Source organism: Anomaloglossus baeobatrachus, chromosome 1 (assembly GCF_048569485.1).
Source record: "Anomaloglossus baeobatrachus isolate aAnoBae1 chromosome 1, aAnoBae1.hap1, whole genome shotgun sequence".
Classification (NCBI taxonomy): domain Eukaryota; kingdom Metazoa; phylum Chordata; class Amphibia; order Anura; family Aromobatidae; genus Anomaloglossus; species Anomaloglossus baeobatrachus.
Genome location: NC_134353.1, coordinates 705982849 through 706003953, shown reverse-complemented (window position 1 = coordinate 706003953; position 21105 = coordinate 705982849). Strand labels below are relative to the sequence as shown.

Here is a 21105-nt window from a genome sequence, read left to right as displayed (position 1 = left end):
TTGCTTAGAATCTTCCCTGACTTCATCAAGGGTCTCAGCTTGAGGACTCTATAGAGGATGAGGCGGAGGTCGCAACCCAGGACTCTGTCCGGACGTGGCTCTCAAGGCTTCAGAGATGCTGTCCAGAAGCACAGGGCTTTCCCGGACAAGCGTTTTTACTAAACGCCTTATAACACGTTGTCCCTTCCCCTCTGACGTTGTTAAGGGTTGGGCTCAGTGTCCCAAGGTGCCCCTCCAGTCTCTTGACTGGCGGCTAGATCAGTAGTAGCAGCGGCTGACGGTTCAACGCTCAAGAATGCCACGGACAGGCAGAGCTCCTAATGAGATCCATCTATGAAGCCATAGGCTCGTCCGTTGCCCCAGCCTTTGCAGCTGTGTGGGCACTCCAGGCTATCTCAGCTGCTCGGTCTGAGATTAATGCGGTCATACTCTGCTCCGCAATTAGCGTCTTTGACGTCTCAGGCGTCGGTATTTTCATCCTCCGCCGTGCATGCTGTCCTGGACTCGGCTAGCCGTACAGCGGTAGCATCCGCCACTCCGGTGGCAGTCCGCAGGGCCATGTGGCTACGCGAATGGAACGCAGATTCTGCTTCCAAGAAGCTCTTGTCCGGTTTGCTTTTTTCTGGCGACCGATTGTTTGGCGAACAATTGGATGAAACGATTGAGCAGTCCAAGGGAAAGGACTCGTGCTTACCCAGCCCAAACCAAAGAGACCTCAGCACCCTCAGCTAGGTCCCAATCCTCATCGTCCAACGGGCCACAGAAGAGCCAGAGAACCTCTTCTGCATGGCGGTCCAGGTCAAGGGAGCGGTCCCCACATGTCCAAGACCGATGGATGAGACATTCTGTCTTACGGTTACAGGATAGAGCTCAGTTCTCGTCCTCCGACTCGTTTCTTCAGAGCATCTCCGCCCCCCGAGCGAGCCGATGCACGTTTTCAGGCGGTGAACACTCTGACGGCAGGAGGAGTTGCGATCCCCGTTCCCCTTCAAGAACGTAGTCGCGGTTTTTACTCCAGCTTGTTCGTGGTACCAAGATAGGACGGATCACTCCGCCCCGTTCTGGACTTCACACTGCTCAACAGACAGAGAACCTGACGGTTCCGGATGGAATCTCTCCGCTTTGTCATCGCCTCGATGGCCCAAGGAGACTTCCTAGCATCAATCGACATCAGGGATGCTTATCTCCATGTGCCGATTGCACCAGAGCATCAACGCTTCCTGCGTTTCGCCATCAGGTCGAGTCTTCACCAAAGTCATGGCAACAGTGGTGCCGGTCCTACACTCTCATGCCTCGGGATGGAGTTTCATACTCTCTCAGCGATAGTGAAGCTTCCGCTGCATAAACAGCGCTCACTACAGACAGGGGTGCACTCTCTCCTTCGGACCCAGTCACACCCCTTAAGGCGCCTCATACACTTCCTAAGGAAGATGGTGGCAGCAATGGAGGCAGTTCCCTTGCGCAGATTCGTCTGCGTCCGCTTCTATGGGACACCGCAAATGGGACAGGAGGTCGACGTCCCTAAACAAGAACGCCTCTATTTCCCTTGCAAATCTTTCCGGCCCCAGCCGGGGCTGTGGTCACGACGGACGCGAGTCTGTCAGGGTGGGGAGCGGTCTTCCTCCGCCACAGGACTCAGGGAACTTGGACTCCGACAGAGTCCTCCCTTCAGATCAATGTTCTGGAGATAAGGGCAGTGTCTCTAGCCCTAAAGGCGTTCCAGCGGTGGCTGGAAGGCAGGCAGATCCGAATTCAGTCGGACAACGCCACGGCGGTTGCGTACATCAACCACCAGGGCGGCACTCGCAGTCGTCAAGCCTTCCGAGAAGTTCGGCGGACTCTGCTGTGGGCGGAAGCCACAGCCTCCACCATCTCCGCAGTTCACATCCCGGCCGTAGAAAACTGAGAAGCAGATTTCTCAGTCGCCAGGGCATGGAAGCAGGGGAATGGTCTCTTCACTCGGACGAGTTTCTAGAGATCTGTTGCCGCTGGGGAACACCGGACGTCGATCTAATGGCGTCTCGGCACAACAACAAAGTCCCGGCATTCATGGCTCGGTCCAAGGATCACAGAGCTCTGGCGGCAGACACGTTAGCTCAGGACTGGTCGCAGTTTCGACTTATGTATTTCCTCCTCTGGCTCTACTGCCCAGAGGGTTACGCAAGATCAGGTCAGACGGCCGCCGCACCATCCTCGTCGCTCCAGACTAGCCGAGGAGATCGTGGTACCCGGATCTGTGGCACCTCACGGTGGGTCAACCGTGGGCACTCCCAGACCGACCAGACTTGCTGTCTCAAGGGCCTTTTTTCCATCTGAATACTGCGGCCCTCATCCTGATGGTGGGGCCATTGAGCCCTGGCCCCTAGCGTCATCAGGGTTATCTCAAGATGTCATCGCCACCATGAGACAGCCAAGGAAACCAACGTCCGCCGAAATTTAGCCCAGGACTTGGAGGATCTTCTTATCCTGGTGCTCTGATCAGGGTTTTACTCCCTGGTCGTTTGCCTTGTCCACTTTTCCTTCTTTCTTTCAATCCGGAATGGACAAGGGCTTGTCTCGGCTCTCTCAAGGGACAAGTATCGGCGCTTTCCGTGTTTTTTCAAAAACGTCTAGCCAGGCTTCCGCAGGTCCGCACGTTCCTGCAGGGGGGTTGACCATATAGTCCTATATTACGAGCGTCCGTTCGCACCCTGGGATCTTAACAGGGTGCTGAAGACTCTTCAGAAGCCATCTTTCGAGCCGAAGCGGGAGGTCTCTCTATCTCGCCCTTCGCAGAAGGTGGCCTTCCTAGTGGCAGTCACATCACTCAGGAGAGTGTCTGAGCTAGCAGCGCTATCATTCAGAGCCCCCTTCCTGGTGTTTCACCAGGATAAGGGGTTCTGCGTCCGGTCCCGGACTTTCTCCCTAAGGTATCCCCGTTTCGTCTCAAGCAGGATATCTTCTTACCCTTGGGCCCTCATCCAGTTCACCAATGTGAAAAGGAGTTGCATTTATTAGATCTGGTGAGAGCACTCCGGCTCTACATTTCTCGCACGGCGCCCCGGCGCCGGTCGGATGTGCTCTTTGTCCTTGTCGCGGGCCAGAGTAAGGGATTTCAGGTTTTCAAGTCAACCTTGGCTCGGTGGATCAAGGAACCGATTCTTGAAGCCTACCGTTCTTGTGGGCTTCCAATTCCTGCAGGGCTGTAAGCCCATTCTACCAGAGCCGTAGATGCTTCCTGGGCATTGCGACACCAGGCTACGGCTCAGCAGGTGTGTCAGGCGGCTACCTGGTCGAGTCTGCACACTTTCACGAAAAACTATCAGGTACATGCCTCTGCTTCGGCAGATGCCAGCCTAGGTAGGCGACGCCTTCACGCGGCAGTTGCCCACCTATAAGAGGGGGCCGTTTTCGGCTCTTTTTATCGAGGTATTCTTTTACCCACCCAGGGATTGCTTTTGGACATCCCAATTGTCTGGGTCTCCCAATGGAGCGACAAAGAAGGGAATTTTGTTTACTTACCGTAAATTCCTTTTCTTCTAGCTCCTATTGGGAGACCCAGCACCCGCCCCTGTTCCCTTCGGGCTGTTGTTCTTTGTGTACACATGTTGTTCATGTTGAATTGTTCTTTTGGTTCATGGTTTCAGTTCTCCGAACATCCTTCGGATTGAATTTACCTTAGACCAATTTATAAGTTTCCTCCTTCCTGCTTTTGCACCAAAACTGATGAGCCCGTGATGCACGGGAGGGTGTATAGGCAGAGGGGAGGGGTTACACTTTTTAAAGTGTAATACTTTGTGTGGCCTCCGGAGGCAGAAGCTATACACCCAATTGTCTGGGTCTCCCAATAGGAGCTAGAAGAAAAGGAATTTACGGTAAGTAAACAAAATTCCCTTCTTTTAACATCCGTCATGAACGGGGTTTTTTTAACGCAAAAACGGATCCAGTGCAAATGTGTTTTCATTTCAATGCATTTGCAATGTACTCGCGTCAACATGCGTTCCTCATGCGTTTGCGTGCGTGAGGATCCAGCGACTTGCAGTTTTTTAACTTTTTTCAAAAACGCTACTTGTAGCGTTTTGAGCTGCGTCCAAATACTGCAAATTGCTGGATCCTGACTATACTGCATGCAAACGCATGTGAACGCTGGCATGCTGATACTGGATCCTGCTTGCTCTACTGAGCATGCCCAGAAACCAGCCTCAGGTGATCAGTCCCTCTCTCCACCTCCCTCCCCCTCCCTCTCTATCCACTCTCCCCTGCCTGAGAGCAGAGGACGCTCGTAACCAAGGTAAACATCGGGTAACCTGGGTCTTAGTTACCCGATGTTTACGTTGGTTATGTGTGCAGGGAGCCGGCTCCTAGCAGCTGCAGACGCTCGTAACCAATGTAAATATCGGGTATCCAAGCAAGTTACCCGATGTTTACCTTGGTTACGAGCCTCCACAGCTGTCAAAAGCCGGCTCCCAGTCTTTCACGTTCAGTTCCACGGACTCCCGATCACATGACTCCAATGCCCGCCCATAAACTTAAAGTGACAGGATCCTGCAAAATAATACATGCGTTTGCATGCGTTTTTTGCTGTAAAAGCAGGATCCGCTTTTGTAGCAAATAAAGTTCATGACGCATGTTAAAAAAACGTAGTGTGAAAGCAGCCTAATTTAATACATGAAGTAGATCTAAGAGTGATCTATAAAAAGTCTGGAGGTCTGTGGCAATGTGCTCAAGGGCGCTGGTGCCCATTCATTCTTGCTCCTGGTTTGTGTCAGTCAATGCACCCATATTAAAATTTTTGACATAATTTAAAACCAGAGGTTCACAAAAGTAGCTTAGGTTTTGCATTTGGTAGTGTATTCAGCATTTTACTAATTTGGCTCATAGTGGTTGACAACAAACAAGGAACCTCTTTGTAGTCAGAATGACTTCACGTTCTTATAATGGACTTTTCCCTCCATGAATACATATGTAGGAAGGGAAGGGGTTCTTGACTGTTTTTTGTTTAAGGTTTTATTTTGTGCTTTAAGTTGTATTGTGGACAACTTTGATGAATTGATTTAGTTTTTATTTCCATGTTTTCATAATGGTATTTGAGGATTCCCTGTGTACTGCATCATTCATACCCCAGGACTCAAGTGCACTACTTACATTAGCTCATTTTATTATTATTTATTATTCCATATAAAATCTAGCATTTGAAAGGAATATGTCATTCTAAGATCAAAAGTGCTTTAGGACTACCTGATTCATAAAAACATTTTTATTTTTTTTCCATGTTTTAGCTCTTGATCTGTTGGACAAAATGTTGACTTTTAACCCTCACAAACGAATTGAAGTAGAGGCGGCTTTGGCCCATCCCTATTTGGAGCAGTATTATGACCCAAGTGATGAGGTAAGGTTGCTTCATTTTCCTTGAAAGAAACCAAAGAACATTTGTGTTCTTTTATTATATAATGATATATCCAAACACCAAATGTAAGTAATGTGTTGCCAGTTTTTCAATGAGCTGTGCGACTTTTCAAAAATTGATACCCATAGTGAGGTACGTGTCTTTTTAACACACTGCCAAGACTATCCATCAGAGAACGTAGGTATCGAACAATCCAATGCAGAGATTGATTTCTGTCTTCGCCGTCCAGATTGTTTGCAAGTGAACAGCGCTGTTTCATGAAATTGATGACATCGCTGTTATTTGTAGCATGTAGTCTCTTCATTAAGAATTGTTGAGGACAAAAGAATATTAGCAGTATACAAGTGTTGAAACTTTAATAGTGTCTATAATGGATGAAGCAGGGTTAGGCTATGTGCACACGTTTTTGCTGCAATTTTATAATGCAAATTAAAAGCTGCATTTTACAGTGGTAGCAAAAGCTGAGATTTCAGTCATCTGATGTACACACTTGGATTTTTTTGGGGTTTTTTTTCCTGACAAACCTTAATGCTTTGGTATTCTCACATTACCATGGATGTTTCTCCTGGCTCTGTACAGTTTAAGTAAGGGATAATAAAATTAGAGATGGGTGTTATACTAAACCATGCCAGAACAATGTGGGAAAGTAAACAATGTCCTACCAATTAAACACCCCTCTGCTGTCTTTTATGATCACATGTAACCTAAGCTCACATCTACGCTTCATACATGAATCCAGCTTTTTTGTTCTGAATAGTATTTATTTTTCAGACATTTAGTTTTCTCTCCTAAATTATTTGATCTAGTTGCCCTTTCCCCAAAAATATTTTATGGTTTCACAAATGTCTTGCATTGGTGGCCTAACACCTTGTAAGGTAGAAGCAAAGCTAACTTTTATTAATAAAAGTAGTAAGTAAAGCAGCAAAAAAGTAAGGAAAATATCTTAGCAGTAAAAAACAAAAAAAAAAACTGCAGTCAAAACGCAAGTTTTAGCTCCAGAAAAAAAGCAGCCAAAAAGCAACGTGTAAACATAGCCTTAGGAATTAATCACCAGGATTTTCGTATATAAGCTAAAGCTTATTCTCAGGCTGATTCTCTACATACCTGTAGTGGTCAGCTCGGATGTTTAGGTTTTGAAATCCAAGAAAGTGAAGTTTGTGAAATTAGCAGCTTCTTGAGTGACAGCTGCACTGGAGCAGATAATATATTCATAGTTATCCCCTCCCCCTGTTAGAATTAGCATAAGTATTATACAAACGACTCACTGTCTCTTGCAGGACCTGTGTGAGGTCATGCCATGTGACCTGGTATCTAGCTTTGGTGGCTGAGGCCCAGGGTATGACCTCACAGGTCCTGCTAGACAAAGTGAGTTGTTTGGCAATGCTTATGCTAATTCTAACAGGGGGAGGGGATAACTATGAATATATGATCTGCCCCAGTGCAGCTGTCACTCAAGCAGCTGCTCATTTTATAAACTTCACTGTCTTGGATTTCAGAACCTAAACATCCACGCTGACCACTACAGGTATGTATAGAATCAGCCTGATAGTGCCAGTACAGCACTGGCTTTGCCTTATATACGAAAATCCCAGTAATTGGTTCCCTTTAAAGTCCAGACAGAGGGTTAAGAGTTGATGAAAGTTGTCTTAGGCTATGTGCCCACAGGACTCTGCGGATTTTTCTGCAGCCTTCCCCCGGAATCCGCACCTTTTCATAGGTGCGGATTTCGCAATATTTTTTTTTTTTTTAACATTCAATTGAATAGGCTAAATCCGCAACAATAATTGACATGCTGCAGATTTTTCCACACGGAAATCCGCATGATTTTCGCTATGGAAAAATCCGCAGCGTGGGCACAGCATTTCCCAAATGCCATAGAAATGGCTGGGGTGTAGCTGTGCTGCAGATTTCTGGAAAATCCGCGCATTTTCCGCAGCGTGGGCACATAGCCTTAAAGTGAACCAGTCAGGACCGATAATGTGATTAACTTGAAGATTTAGGGTTAATACCACGGTCGGCTGCTGTACTGAAAGTGCGGCTCCCGGAAGAAAATGAACTGCTCACAGCACTGATGGCACGCTCCAGCACTGACAGCCAGCAGGCCCTGCAGTGCATCAGTGCGGTGCCAGCTGTCATTTTGTGCCGCGGCTCCCTTATAGCCACCCCTCTTAGTGCTGTGAGCCATGACTGTAATTGCTCTGGGTACGCCTGCATGACTGAAAGTCAACAGCTCTCGGGAGAAATAGTTATCAAAAATGGCAACAAAGTGCCCTGTGTATTATACATGTTACTTTATTATTGGTCAGTTTTTCTATGCATTGTCTATACCTTACACTAAGTGGTAGACTGTTTTTAATTTTGGTGTTTTTTACTGACCGCTTTCTTGCTTTAAACGCCCACACTTTGACCCATTCTTACTCATTGGTCTCACTGACACGTTAGTAAAACTACTTTAATGGCTGAGCAAATGGTACTTTCTATCGTATGTTAGAAACATTTCCTAGTGTTAAAGCAACTAAACCTGTCTATTTATAGATTTTTATTATTGATCAGCCTCTGCAAATCTTTTTAATTCTCTATGCTGGACTTACAGGTGTTTTAGAAACTACAGCTCTAGCAAGAATCTGTACTTAAACCATTAACAAGCACACTGCCTGTTTAGTATGGGGAGCATAGAGACTATTACAAGGAGCGTTTGTAAATGGAGTGCAGATTCTTGTTAGAGCAATAGTTCAGATCCTCTTTTTAAAAGAACATGAATTGGGCACTTTTATTTCATATTTTGTACTTGGATGAAATGGGGGAATTGGATTTCCCCAATATAAAAATGTACAATTTAGAATAACAAGAATTCTTATGGATTAAACACAGTCCCCATCATTTCCAGTTTGCAAAAAACTGGACAAATTATTTTTATTACCCATTTTATTATTAAAAGGATTGTCCAGGTTTGGTGCGAACGTCTTCAAACTGCTGCGTTCTCGTGTTGACGGCAAGATTGGGCAGTCATGTTACTAAGTATGCGATATGCCTACTTCAGGCCACATTCCAACTAGACGTGCTCGGCCTTGCTCAGTTATCTTGTATTGTATTTTTCCTTTTTTCTCTTTTTGCTTTTGCTTTCTCGGTGTTTAATTTCACATCATATCTCACTGCATTGATGTACCATTTTCTATATCCGTTTAAGTATACTGCTTCTGCATTTTTTGGCAATGCTGCATCTTTGAGGCAGATGTTTGCCCTACGATTTTTTCTTTGTCGCTCCATTGGGAGACCCAGACAATTGGGTGTATAGCTTCTGCCTCCGGAGGCCACACAAAGTATTACACTTAAAAGTGTAAAGCCCCTCCCCTTCTGCCTATACACCCCCCGTGCATCACGGGCTCCTCAGTTTTTATGCTTTGTGCGAAGGAGGCTGACATCCACGCATAGCTCCACATCTTAGTCAGCAGCAGCTGCTGACTAGGTCGGATGGAAGAAAAGAGGGCCCATAACAGGGCCCCCAGCATGCTCCCTTCTCACCCCACTCTGGTCGGCGGTGCTGTTAAGGTTAAGGTACCCATTGCGGGTACATAGGCAGGAGCCACATGCTGTTTTCCTTCCCCATCCCTCTCAGGGCTCTGGGTGAAGTGGGATCCTTATCGGTCTCCAGGCACTGGGACCGTGCTCCCTCCGCAGCCCCTGGGGATTCTGCTGGACTGGAGCTGAGTATTGTCAGGGACAAGGCCCTGCTACTGTGAGGTACTCTGTGTCCCCGTGGGGACCGCGTATGGATCGCTTGTGCCACACACACTGCAGCACTGCTGGGTGTGTTAGTGCGCCGGGGACTACCGCGCCGGCCGTGCTTATTTGCCGGCCGCGCTTATAACTTTAGTCCCCGGCTTTTGCGGCCTAGTTTCGCTTATTCCCGCCCACAGGCCTGCCAGTCAGGGGAAGGGCGGGACGCTGCACAGGACGGCAGTGTTGAGGGCTGGAGCATACCTAGTATCCTCCTCCCCCCTCACTCAGCACAGTGGGGCATTAGATTCCCGCACTTTTCAAGGGCACGCCCACGGCCCCCTCCTCTCCACAGAACGCCGGCAGCCATTCCTGTCAGCACTTCAGATCGGAGAGGACAACAGGGAGGCTCAGGCAGGGAATCTGATGATCACACAACCGCTTTGAGCGGTCGGTAAGCAGCACATATATATATATATATATATATTACACTGTATGGTCGCACTGTTGATTTTTGGCTATATATCCTCCTGGATTGTATCAGAGGAGACAACAGCATGTCGTCCGCAAAAAGCAAGGGTGCCAAAGCACAGGCTTACTTTGCAACCTGTACCTCATGTGCGGCTATACTACCGGCAGGTTCCACTGACCCGCATTGTGTGCAATGCTCGGCCCCTGTGGCTCTTACTCAGCCGGAGCCCCTGCCACTGGTGGCCCAGGTAGAACCACCTGCTAAAACTGTCCAGGTGACAGGGACGGAGTTTGCAGTATTTGCTGACAAACTGTCTGAGAGTATGGATAAATGGTCTGCTAAGATACTAGAAGCCTTACAGTCCAGACTGGTGATTCAGGCCCCGGGCACTGTTCAATCATTGGCCCAAGGCACCCCTCAATTGGAGCAGCAAAGTGCTCCTGGGGTGACCCATAGGTCCCAGGGTGAGGTCCCTGACACGGACCGCAGTCCCAGGCCGCCTAAGCGGGCTCGCTGGGAAATTCACTCGACTTCATCACACTGCTCAGGGTCTCAGCAAGGACTCTCTGGAAGATGAAGCGGAGGTAGCAGATCAGGATTCTGATCCTGAGATCGCTCTCAACCTAGATACACCTGAAGGTGACGCCATAGTGAATGATCTTATAGCGTCCATCAATCAGGTATTGGATATTTCTCCCCCAGCTCCTACAATGGAGGGCTTCTCAGGAGAAATTCCGTTTCAGGTGTCCCAAGCGTTCTTGGAGTACGTTTCTGGATCACTCTGACTTCAGAGACGCAGTCCAGAAACACCGGGCTTGTCCAGATAAGCGTTTTTCCAAGCGCATTAAGGATACACGTTATCCCTTCCCCCCTGACGTTGTCAAGGGCTGGGCTCAGTGTCCTAAGGTGGATCCTCCAATCTCCAGACTGGCGGCTAGATCCATAGTTGCAGTGGAAGATGGGGCTTCACTCAATGATGCCACTGACAGACAGATGGAGCTATGGTTGAAATCCATCTCTGAAGCTATCGGCGCGTCTTTTCCTCCAGCATTCGCAGCCGTATGGGCACTCCAAGCTATCTCAGCTTGTCATGCGCAGATTAATACGGTCACACGTTCATCTGCTCCGCAAGTGATGCCCTTAACCACTCAGGCGTCGGCGTTTTGCGTCCCACGCCATTAATGCTGTCCTGGACTCTGCGAGCCGTATGGCGGTAGCATCCGCCAATTCGGTGGTAGTCCGCAGGGCCATGTGACTACGTGAATGGAAGGCAGACTCTGCTTCCAAAAAGTTCTTAACCGGTTTGCCATTTTCTGGCGGCCGCCTGTTTGGCGAGAAATTGGATGAAATCATTAATCAATCCAAGGGAAAGGACTCATCCTTACCCCAGGCCAAACCAAACAGACCTCAACCACGAAAGGTACAATCGAGGTTTCGGTCCTTTCGGACCGCGGGCAGGTCTCAATTCTCCTCGTCCAAAGGGCCTCAGAAAGATCAGAGGAACTCCGATCATGGCGGTCTAAGGCACGCCCTAAAAAGACCGCCGGAGGAACCGCTCCCAAAGCGGCCTCCTCATGACTTTCAGTCTCCTCACACCGCATCCTCGGTCGGTGGCAGGCTCGCCCGCTTTTGCGACACCTGGCTGCCACAGGTACAAGACCGATGGGTGAGAGACATTCTATCTCACGGTTACAGGATAGAGTTCAGCTCTCGTCCTCCGACTCGATTCTTCAGAACATCTCCGCCCCCCGAGAGAGCCGATGCTCTCCTGCAGGCGGTGTGCACGCTGAAGGCGGAAGGAGTGGTGATCCCTGTTCCTCTTCAGCAGCAGGGTCACGGTTTTTACTCCAACTTGTTCGTGGTGCCGAAAAAGGACGGATCCTTCCGTCCTGTTCTGGACCTCAAACTGCTCAACAAACATGTAAAAACCAGGCGGTTCCGGATGGAATCGCTCCGCTCCGTCATCGCCTCAATGTCCCAAGGACATTTCCTAGCATCAATCGACATCAAAGATGCTTATCTCGACGTAACGATTGCACCAGAGCGAACACCTTCAGTTCGTGGCACTGCCTTTCGGCCTGGCGACAGCCCCACGGGTCTTCACCAAGGTTATGGCAACAGTGGTAGCAGTCCTACACTATCAAGGACACTCGGTGATCCCTTACTTAGACGATCTGCTTGTGAAGGCACCCTCTCAAGTGGCATGCCAACACAGCCTGAACATTGCTCTGGAGACTCTCCAGAGCTTCGGGTGGATCATCAATTTTCCAAAGTCAAATCTGACACCGGCCCAATCACTGACATATCTTGGCATGGAGTTTCATACCCTCTCAGTGATAGTGAAACTTCCGCTGGACAAACAGCGTTCACTACAGACAGGGGTGCACTCTCTCCTTCAAGGCCAGTCACACCCACAGAGGCGCCTCATGCACTTCCTAGGGAAGATGGTAGCAGCAATGGCGGCAGTCCCTCTTGCGCAGTTTCATCTGCGTCCTATTCAATGGGACATTCTCCGTAAATGGGACAGGAAGTCGACGTCCCTCGACAGGAACGTCTCCCTTTCGCGGGCAGCCAAGGCTTCCCTTCAGTGGTGGCTTCTCCCCACTTCTCTGTCGAAGGGGAAATCCTTCCTACCCCCATCCTGGGCGGTGGTCACGACGGAAGCCTGTCAGGGTGGGGAGCGGTTTTTCTCCACCACAGGGCTCAGGGTACTTGGACTCAGACAGAGTCCTCCCTTCAGATCAATGTTCTGGAGATAAGGGCAGTGTATCTTGCCCTAAAGGCGTTCCAGCCGTGGCTGGAAGGCAAGCAGATCCGAATTCAGTCGGACAACTCAACAGCGGTGGCATACATCAACCATCAAGGCGGCACACGCAGTCAGCAAGCCTTCCAGGAAGTCCGGCGGATTCTGCTGTGGGTGGAAGCCACAGCCTCCACCATATCCGCAGTTCACATCCCGGGCGTAGAAAACTGGGAAGCAGACTTTCTCAGTCGTCAGGGCATGGACGCAGGGGAATGGTCCCTTCACCCGGACGTGTTTCAGGAGATCTGTTGCCGCTGGGGGATGCCGGACGTCGACCTAATGGCGTCCCGGCACAACAACAAGGTCCCGACATTTATGGCGCGGTCTCAAGATCACAGAGCTCTGGCGGCAGACGCCTTAGTTCAGGATTGGTCACAGTTTCAACTCCCTTATGTGTTTCCTCCTCTGGCACTGTTGCCCAGAGTGTTACGCAAGATCAGGTCCGATTGCCGCCGCGCCATCCTCGTCGCTCCAGACTGGCCGAGGAGGTCGTGGTACCTGGATCGGTGGCATCTCACGGTGGGCCAACCGTGGGCACTGCCAGACCGACCAGACTTGCTGTCCCAAGGGCCGTTTTTCCATCTGAATTCTGCGGCCCTCAACCTGACTGTGTGGCCATTGAGTCCTGGATCCTAGCGTCATCAGGGTTATCTCAAGAGGTCATTGCCACTATGAGATAGGCTAGGAAACCAACGTCCGCCAAGATCTACCACAGGTCGTGGAGGATATTCCTATCTTGGTGCTCTGCTCAGGGTTTTTCTCCCTGGCCATTTGCCTTACCCACTTTTCTGTCATTCCTTCATTCCGGACTGGAAAAGGGTTTGTCGCTCGGCTCTCTTAAGGGACAGGTTTCAGCGCTCTCTGTATTTTTTCAGAAGCGCCTAGCCAGACTTCCGCAGGTACGCACGTTCCTGCAGGGGGTTGTCATATAGTCCCTCCTTACAAGCGCCCGTTAGAACCCTGGGATCTGAACAGGGTGCTGATGGCTCTTCAGAAATCACCGTTCGAGCCAATGAAGGATATTTCTCTTTCACGCCTTTCGCAGAAAGTGGGTTTCCTAGTATACATTTCTCGTACGGCGCCACTGCGACGCTCAGATGCACTCTTGTCCTTGTCGCTGGACAGCGTAAAGGGACACAGGCTTCCAAATCAACCCTAGCTCGGTGGATCAAGGAACCAATTATCGAAGCTTACCGATCGTCGGGGCTTCCGGTCCCCTCAGGGCTGAAGGCCCATTCTACTAGGGCCGTGGGTGCGTCCTGGGCTTTGCAGCACCAGGCTACGGCTCAGCAGGTGTGTCAGGCGGCTACCTGGTCGAGCCTGCACACTTTCACGAAACACTATCAGGTGCATACCTATGCTTCGGCAGATGCCAGCCTAGGTAGGCGAGTCCTTCAGGCGGCGGTTGCCCAGCTGTAGGTAGGGGCCCTTTTACGGCTCTATTACGAGGTATTGTTTTACCCACCCAGGGACTGCTTTTGGACGTCCCAATTGTCTGGGTCTCCCAATGGAGCGACAAAGAAGAAGGGAATTTTGTTTACTTACCGTAAATTCCTTTTCTTCTAGCTCCAATTGGGAGACCCAGCACCCGCCCCTGTTCCCTTCGGGCTGTTGTTCTTTGGGTACACATGTTGTTCATGTTGAATGGTTTCAGTTCTCCGAAATTCCTTCGGATTGAATTTACTTTAAACCAATTTATAATTTTTCCTCCTTCTTGCTTTTGCACCAAAACTGAGGAGCCCGTGATGCACGGGGCTTGTATAGGCAGAAGGGGAGGGGCTTTACACTTTTAAGTGTAATACTTTGTGTGGCCTCCGGAGGCAGAAGCTATACACCCACTTGTCTGGGTCTCCCAATTGGAGCTAGAAGAAAAGGAATTTACGGTAAGTAAACAAAATTCCCTTCTTTTTTAACCTCTAGTGGCCGGTCTCTATCTTTCCACATATGTTTATATAACTGTCAATTGCTATTGTTGATTCTTGCTTGGTCCTAAAGAAGAGGACTGGATCCCTGAAATGCGTTGACCTATGGCATAAAATAATTTGTTAATCAACAATTTTCATTAGTGGTAGCGCGGCATTAACCCCGCTTCTCTCCAGCACTGAATGTGGCCTCTAAAAAGAAACAGGGTTTTGTCTTTTCTTTTCTTGCTGGAAAAATGAGAAATTGCTTCTTAACTTTTTTAACCTTTCTCACTTCCTAGCAAAACATATTTTTTAAAAAAAAAAATTATAACGATGTAGACGTAGGAAATGTTAACTATTTTTTTTTTTTTTTTTCAAAACGTTTTTTATTGATTTTTCAAATTTTTAAAAACATGACAAGTATCATTGCAAAAGAACATTCGTCTGACAAAATGTGACATAGAGGTGGGTGATACCCCAATTTGGAGTTCCATGCTGCTGTTCGATTTAAGATAGTATACAGTAACATTAAACCAAAACAAAGGTAATGAAATATAATATATAATATAACATATGCAATACAATTCGTTAAATCTGTGTCGTCCCTGAATGATTTCAATTTTGCTAGCGTGCCTTGGTATTCCCAACCGTCTCGTCTCCCCCCTCCCTCCAGAGCCCCCTCCTAGGTGATTCTCAGTTTACCCAGGCTGTCCTGGATATCGCTCAGGATATACCACTCCGAGTGAACAAAAGGTGCCATCAGGTTAATTATTTCTCCCTGTGTGAATTGGCTTTCAATAAAATGTCTCCATCTCACAAAAAACTTGGCTGTCAACCCATCTTTATCCCTCTCCGCTTCTAGTTTTTCCCACTTCAGAAGGTTGTGTAGTTCGCCCATAACCTCCTTTATGGATGGGCCCTCCCTTTGAATCCAGTGTTTTAAGATGCAACGCTTAGCTATCATGGCTATGTCATGCGTTATTGCGTATTTCCTCTTTTCCTGCGTGCTCGGTCGTCCTCCTACTCCTCCCTCAAAGGAGTGGAAAATCCACACCATTAAGTCTAGTTTGCTGAAAATTCCCCATGTTGACTGGGCAAATAGTCTGACTTGGTTCCAGAACCTAGCGATTGTCTCACATTCCCATAGCCCATGCAGCATATCCGTTTTCTCTTTTTGACATTTAGGACACCACCTATCCCTACCTGGTATGTTGAAACCCATAATGGCCCTATGTAGAATTCTGAATTGTGTGTCTCCATCTCTCATTGGTAATATGTTTCCGCACTTGTACCCATCCTCTCAGTATATCATCCACCACTTCTTCCCTTCCCAATTGTTTCCCCCACGCTGTTAAAGTCCGACTATCCTCCCGTGAAATAAGCACCCCCCTTAGGGATCGATAAATTTTAGAGACATTTATACTTGTTACATCACATTCCAGTAACTCATCAATCGAACTTCTGTTCAGCTCTCTTCCAACCACACCCAGGTCTCCTATTATTCCATGTTTCAATTGTTCATATTGGATGATATGTGAGCTATTAAGGTTGTACTTATCCAACACTTCCCGACCTGTCATCCACCTCCTGTCCTCCACATTCATAACATCTATCATTCTCCTGACTCCCCTCTCTTTCCATCTAGTAAATAGCTTGTTTTCTCGTCCCAGGGGAAAATTTGGGAATGCCAAGTTCAAGTACTTGGACACTTTCCATGAGAGCCCCAGTTTTTTCCTTACCGACTTCCATGTTAGCATGGTGTCTCGGAATATAATTGAGTTCCTTATGTGCCCTTCAACCCTGGATAGTGGGGAGTGCAGAATGGACGTCAGATCCCACGGTGACGCATATTTAGTTTCCATCGCATGATCTGAGTGCCTACTCGTTCCTACATACATACAAGATTATACCCTTGGACATCTGGAAAGTTTAGACCTCCCTCCTCTGCTGACTTCATCAGCGTACGCAGCTTTATTCTGGGTTTCCTTCCCCTCCACACAAATTCTGTATACGCGGAGTTGAGCTTATTCACATCCTTTAGTTTTAGCAATAGCGGGATTGTCTGGAAGGGATACAGCAGCCTAGGAAAGCTCATCATTTTTTATCAGGTGGCATCTTGCCAGTAATGGAAGTGGCAGACCTTTCCATCCGTTTAATTGAACTATGATTTTCCTGATTAGCGGTCCATAGTTCAAGTTATAGATTGTTTCCACCGATCTTCCTATATGCACTTTCAGGTATTTAATTGAAGATTGTGCTATAGGAATTCCACATAGACAGCCATCCCTTATTTGTCCCCCCATTGTCCCATGATGCCCCTTTAGGAACATGATCTCGCACTTTTTTTTGTTCAGTTTGAAACCGGAGAATGAGCCAAATTTTTCAATCAAGGCAAGAGTCTGTGGCAAATCCGCACCGGGGTCCCCCATATAAAGTATGATGTCATCAGCAAAAAGTGCTGTCTTTACTTCTCAACCACTTATCTTGATTCCTTTAAAGCTATTTTGTCCCTGTAGTATTCTTGACAACGGCTCGATTGCCAGGTTGAATAAAAGAGGAGATAATGGGCAACCCTGTCTTGTTCCCTTCATCAAAGGGAACACGTCTGATAGAAAGCCCGGAGTGTGTACCCTAGCTCCCGAGTTGGCATAAAGGTTTCTAATGTAGAGTCTCATCTTGCCTACAATCCCTATGGCCTCCATTACCCTGTCTAACCACCTCCAATTTACATTATCAAACGCTTTTTCTGCGTCAAGTGTAACTAGGGCAGGTCTAGCCCCTCCCTCAGTGAGACCCAGTCTAACCGCGTCTACCACTAGAATTGTCTTTCGGATATTGGTGACTGCATTTCTCCCCTTAATAAACCCCACCTGGTGGTTCGTAATGATCCTAGGTAAGATCTCGGCCAGTCTATTAGCCATGATCTTGGACATGATTTTTAAATCCTGATTTATGAGCGATATAGGTCTATAACTAGAGGGATCATCCAGGTCCTTGGTTCCCTTGGGGAGTAATTTAATATATGCTATGTTGGAATTTTTGGGTATTTCCGCCCCTCCCAGGAAAGCATTAAAGACTGAGGTTAGATCCGGCGAGATCAGATCCTTCAGAGCCTTATAGAATTCACTGTTAAAACAGTCAAATCCCGGTGCCTTGTTGGTGTTAAGCTCCCCAATTGTTCTCGTCACCTCCTCTACTGTGATATCTGCGTTTAAGGCACTCAAATCTTCCTCCGTCAAGCTAGGCATTTGGGCTTGTCTTAGCCACTCTGCCTCATCAGTCATGTCGTTATTCCCTGACCCATATAGTTTTCTATAGTAATCTCCCAGCAGTTTATTAATGTCCTTAGGATCCGTAGTCACCTCTCCCGCCTTTGTTTTCAGTTTAGAGATCACTGTAATTTTTCTGCTGCCCCTTGCCAGATTGGCCAACATCCTCCCCGCCTTGTTGCCAAACCTATGTAAGTCAACCTCCTTGTGCGACCAGAATAGTTGTTCCTTTTTTTTGTCCCATTCGTCAAATCCCTCTTTTTGCCTCCAGCCATCTGCCTTTTGTCATGGGAGATCTATTTGTCACATAATTTGTATATGCTACCCGTACTGCGTCACTATGGAAATTATAATTCTCATTGGTTTTCCGTTTGATCGTGGCTGCGTACCCCACCAGACGACCCCTTAGGACCGCTTTTGCCGTTTCCCAAAAAATCACTGGGGACTCTCTATGTTCCTTATTGTCCTCTGCGAATTCTCCCCACCACTCCTGTAGCACCTTGTGGAAATTATCTTGCCTGAGAAGGAACGATGGGAATCTCCATATGATATCTGTACCTCTCCTGAATTTCTCTCTAATGCCCAATCTCACCGGACTATGATCAGAGATCACCATATTCTCTATCACACAATCTTACGTTCCACTCAGTAAATCTTGCGAGATCCAGAACTGATCAATATGTGACCAGCTATCATGAGGGTGAGAGAAGGGTGTATACTCTGTCATGTGGGTGAGTTAAGGCCCCGTCACACTAAGCAACATCGCTAGCAACATCGCTGCTAACGAACAACTTTTGTGACGTTGCTAGCGATGTTGCTGTGTGTGACATCCAGCAACAACCTGGCCCCTGCTGTGAGGTCGTTGGTTGTTGCTGAATGTCTTGGGCCATTTTTTAGTTGTTGCTGTCCCGCTGTGAAGCACAGATCGCGGTGTGTGACAGCGAGACAGCAACAACTAAATGTGCAGGCAGCAGGAGCCGGCTTCTGCGGAGGCTGGTAACCACGGTAAACATCGGGTAACCAAGAAGCCCTGTCCTTGGTTACCCGATATTTACCTTTGTTACCAGCCTCCGCCGCTCTCACTGTCAGTGCCGGCTCCTGCTCTGTGCACATGTAGCTGCAGGACACATCGGGTTAATTAACCCGATGTGTGCTGTAGCTAGGAGAGCAGGGAGCCAGCGCTAAGCGGTGTGCGCTGCTCCCTGCTCTGTGCACATTTAACTGCAGCACACATCAGGTAATTAACCCGATGTGTGCTGTACTAGGAGAGCAGGGAGCCAGCGCTCAGTGTGCGCTGCTCTCTGCTCTCTGCACGTGTAGCTGCGTGAGCTGGTAACCAAGGTAAATATCGGGTTGGTTACCCGATATTTACCTTAGTTACCAAGCGCAGCATCTTCCACGCGGCGCTGGGGGCTGGTCACTGGTTGCTGGTGAGCTCACCAGCAACTCGTGTAGCGACGCTCCAGCGATCCCTGCCAGGTCAGGTTGCTGGTGGGATCGCTGGAGCGTCGCAGTGTGACAGCTCACCAGCAACCTCCTAGCAACTTACCAGCGATCCCTATCGTTGTTGGGATCGCTGGTAAGTTGCTTAGTGTGACTGGACCTTTTAGTCTCCAGATGTCTTTCAGTCCTACGTCTTCTAATGTTACATCCCTATTGTCTAAACTCCTGCCCACATTAGCTGTCCCCTCCTCGCCCCTCCTCCTATCTTCAGCTGAGTCTGGGACGGTGTTAAAATCGCCTCCTACTATAATGTTAGCCTCCCCATCTGCTAATATGGTGGCCTTTATGCCATCATGGAATGTGATTTGTTGTGAATTTGGGCCATAGACATTATAAATACTGAGTTTACCCGCTGGACTAACGATTAAGTGTTGCCACCTTCCATGGTCGTCTGCCTCATGTGCCACTACCTCATGACTGAATTGTTTATTAGGATCATAGTGCCGCTTTTCTACCTTGTGCCGCTGCCCCGTAAACTGTGCCCACCCAATGTTTCTTCATGTGGAAAAAGTCCTCCCTCCCCCCCCCCCCCCCCCAAGTGGGTTTCCTGTAATAAGGCAATGTCTGTCTTTAGTCTTTTCAGATGTCTCAATATCATTGCTCGTTTGTTAGGTGATCTCAGCCCTTTAACATTCCACGTAGTTATCTGTATCATGTTTACCTGTGTATTCTGCTTTTACTACTCCCTCCCCTATGGGCCCCTGCATCAAGGAAGACGAGATGTTCGACACTAGAATCACAGTTGGTACCACAAAATCGACACTCCCTTTCCCCACCTTGCAAATATAACAAATACAACAAAAAGCATGTAACTGTAAAACATATTTTCCCTTCCGAGAAATCCACGGCGCTTTCCGCCACGTTGGTGAGCTCCCCTATTCCTAGCCAAAATATGTAGCTCCCTAATCACCTCCCATAAAATATATATTCTATCCCCGGACTAACTTGAATAAGCCTTTGAAAATTATGCAAAAATTAGCACAGTATGTCAAAACCTCAGCAAGATCCTCCAGTCCTACTTATCTCTGACTCCAGGTAGCCATCAGTCCGCCCAGAACAAGACCACTTCATTTGAATTTGGATGATGTTCCTGGACGAAGGAGAAAAAGAAAATAGACCAAGGGGAGAGAAGATGGAGAAAGAAAGAGGAAAAAAAAAGGGGAGGAGGAGAGGACCCAGACTTTGGAATGTTTTGCTCTCTTTTCTCCCTTCCCCCTCCTCCTCTCACCTCCCCATCCCGCTCTCCATAACGCATCCTCCTCAACGCCTCTTCCTGTTTGGGAAAAAAAACAAACAGGCAAAAAAAGAAAAAATAATGAGTGAGTTCCAGTTCAGGTATCATGGTTTCTCTCCAAGGGTTGGTTCCTGTGTTCCGGGCGAGAATTATGCTGTTGACCCGGGCTTAGCCTCCTTTCCTCCCTGGTCTCGACTTGTTTTTGTCCCCCAAGACGTCCCACATCTCTTCCTGAGCTTGTGGGGGATCCTCTTCTATTATTCCCTTCTCCACTAGCTCCTTTTTCTTGCCTTTCTGACCTAGTCTTGTCGAGCTCTGCCATGAGAATGTTTTCTGCTTCTTTGTAGTCCTTGTAGTATACAAACGAGTCATTGGGGTTTCTAACTTTCAGTGTAGCAGGGTATAATAGCTGGCACTTTACTTTTTTGTTGTACAGAAATGAGCAAATTTTGCTAAAATCTTTTCTCCTTTTGGATACTTCAGCTGAATAATCTCCAAAAATTAGCAGTCTGTTGCCTTGATATTGTAGTGGACGCTTTCGTTCTCTAAAGGCCCTCAATATTTCCTCCTTATGCTTATAATCAAGGTACTTGACAATCGCCTGTCTGGCTCTTATCGGGGTATTCTTGTTTGAGTTTTGGCCCTCTCCCTTATTCGCCTCCTGGTGTCTCAGTGGACCCACTCTGTGGGCTCTTTCAACTCTGAATTTCACCTTTATGCCCAGGGCCTGCGGTAGCTCCAACTCGCATATATTATCCAACTGTCCAATCGACACAGACTCTGGTAACCCGACTATACGTAGGTTGTTTCGTCTCGA

The 21105-nt window shown here is 48.0% G+C and overlaps 1 protein-coding gene across 1 annotated transcript in view; it reads left to right on the top strand.

Annotated features, from left to right (window-relative positions):
- MAPK1 (mitogen-activated protein kinase 1) overlaps window positions 1-21105 on the top strand; it is a 107846-nt gene that overhangs the window by 72056 nt on the left and 14685 nt on the right. The window contains exon 7 of the mRNA XM_075321205.1: window positions 5259-5368. Within this exon, the coding sequence (XP_075177320.1) occupies window positions 5259-5368 (110 nt within the window). The remainder of the gene's footprint in view (window positions 1-5258; window positions 5369-21105) is intronic.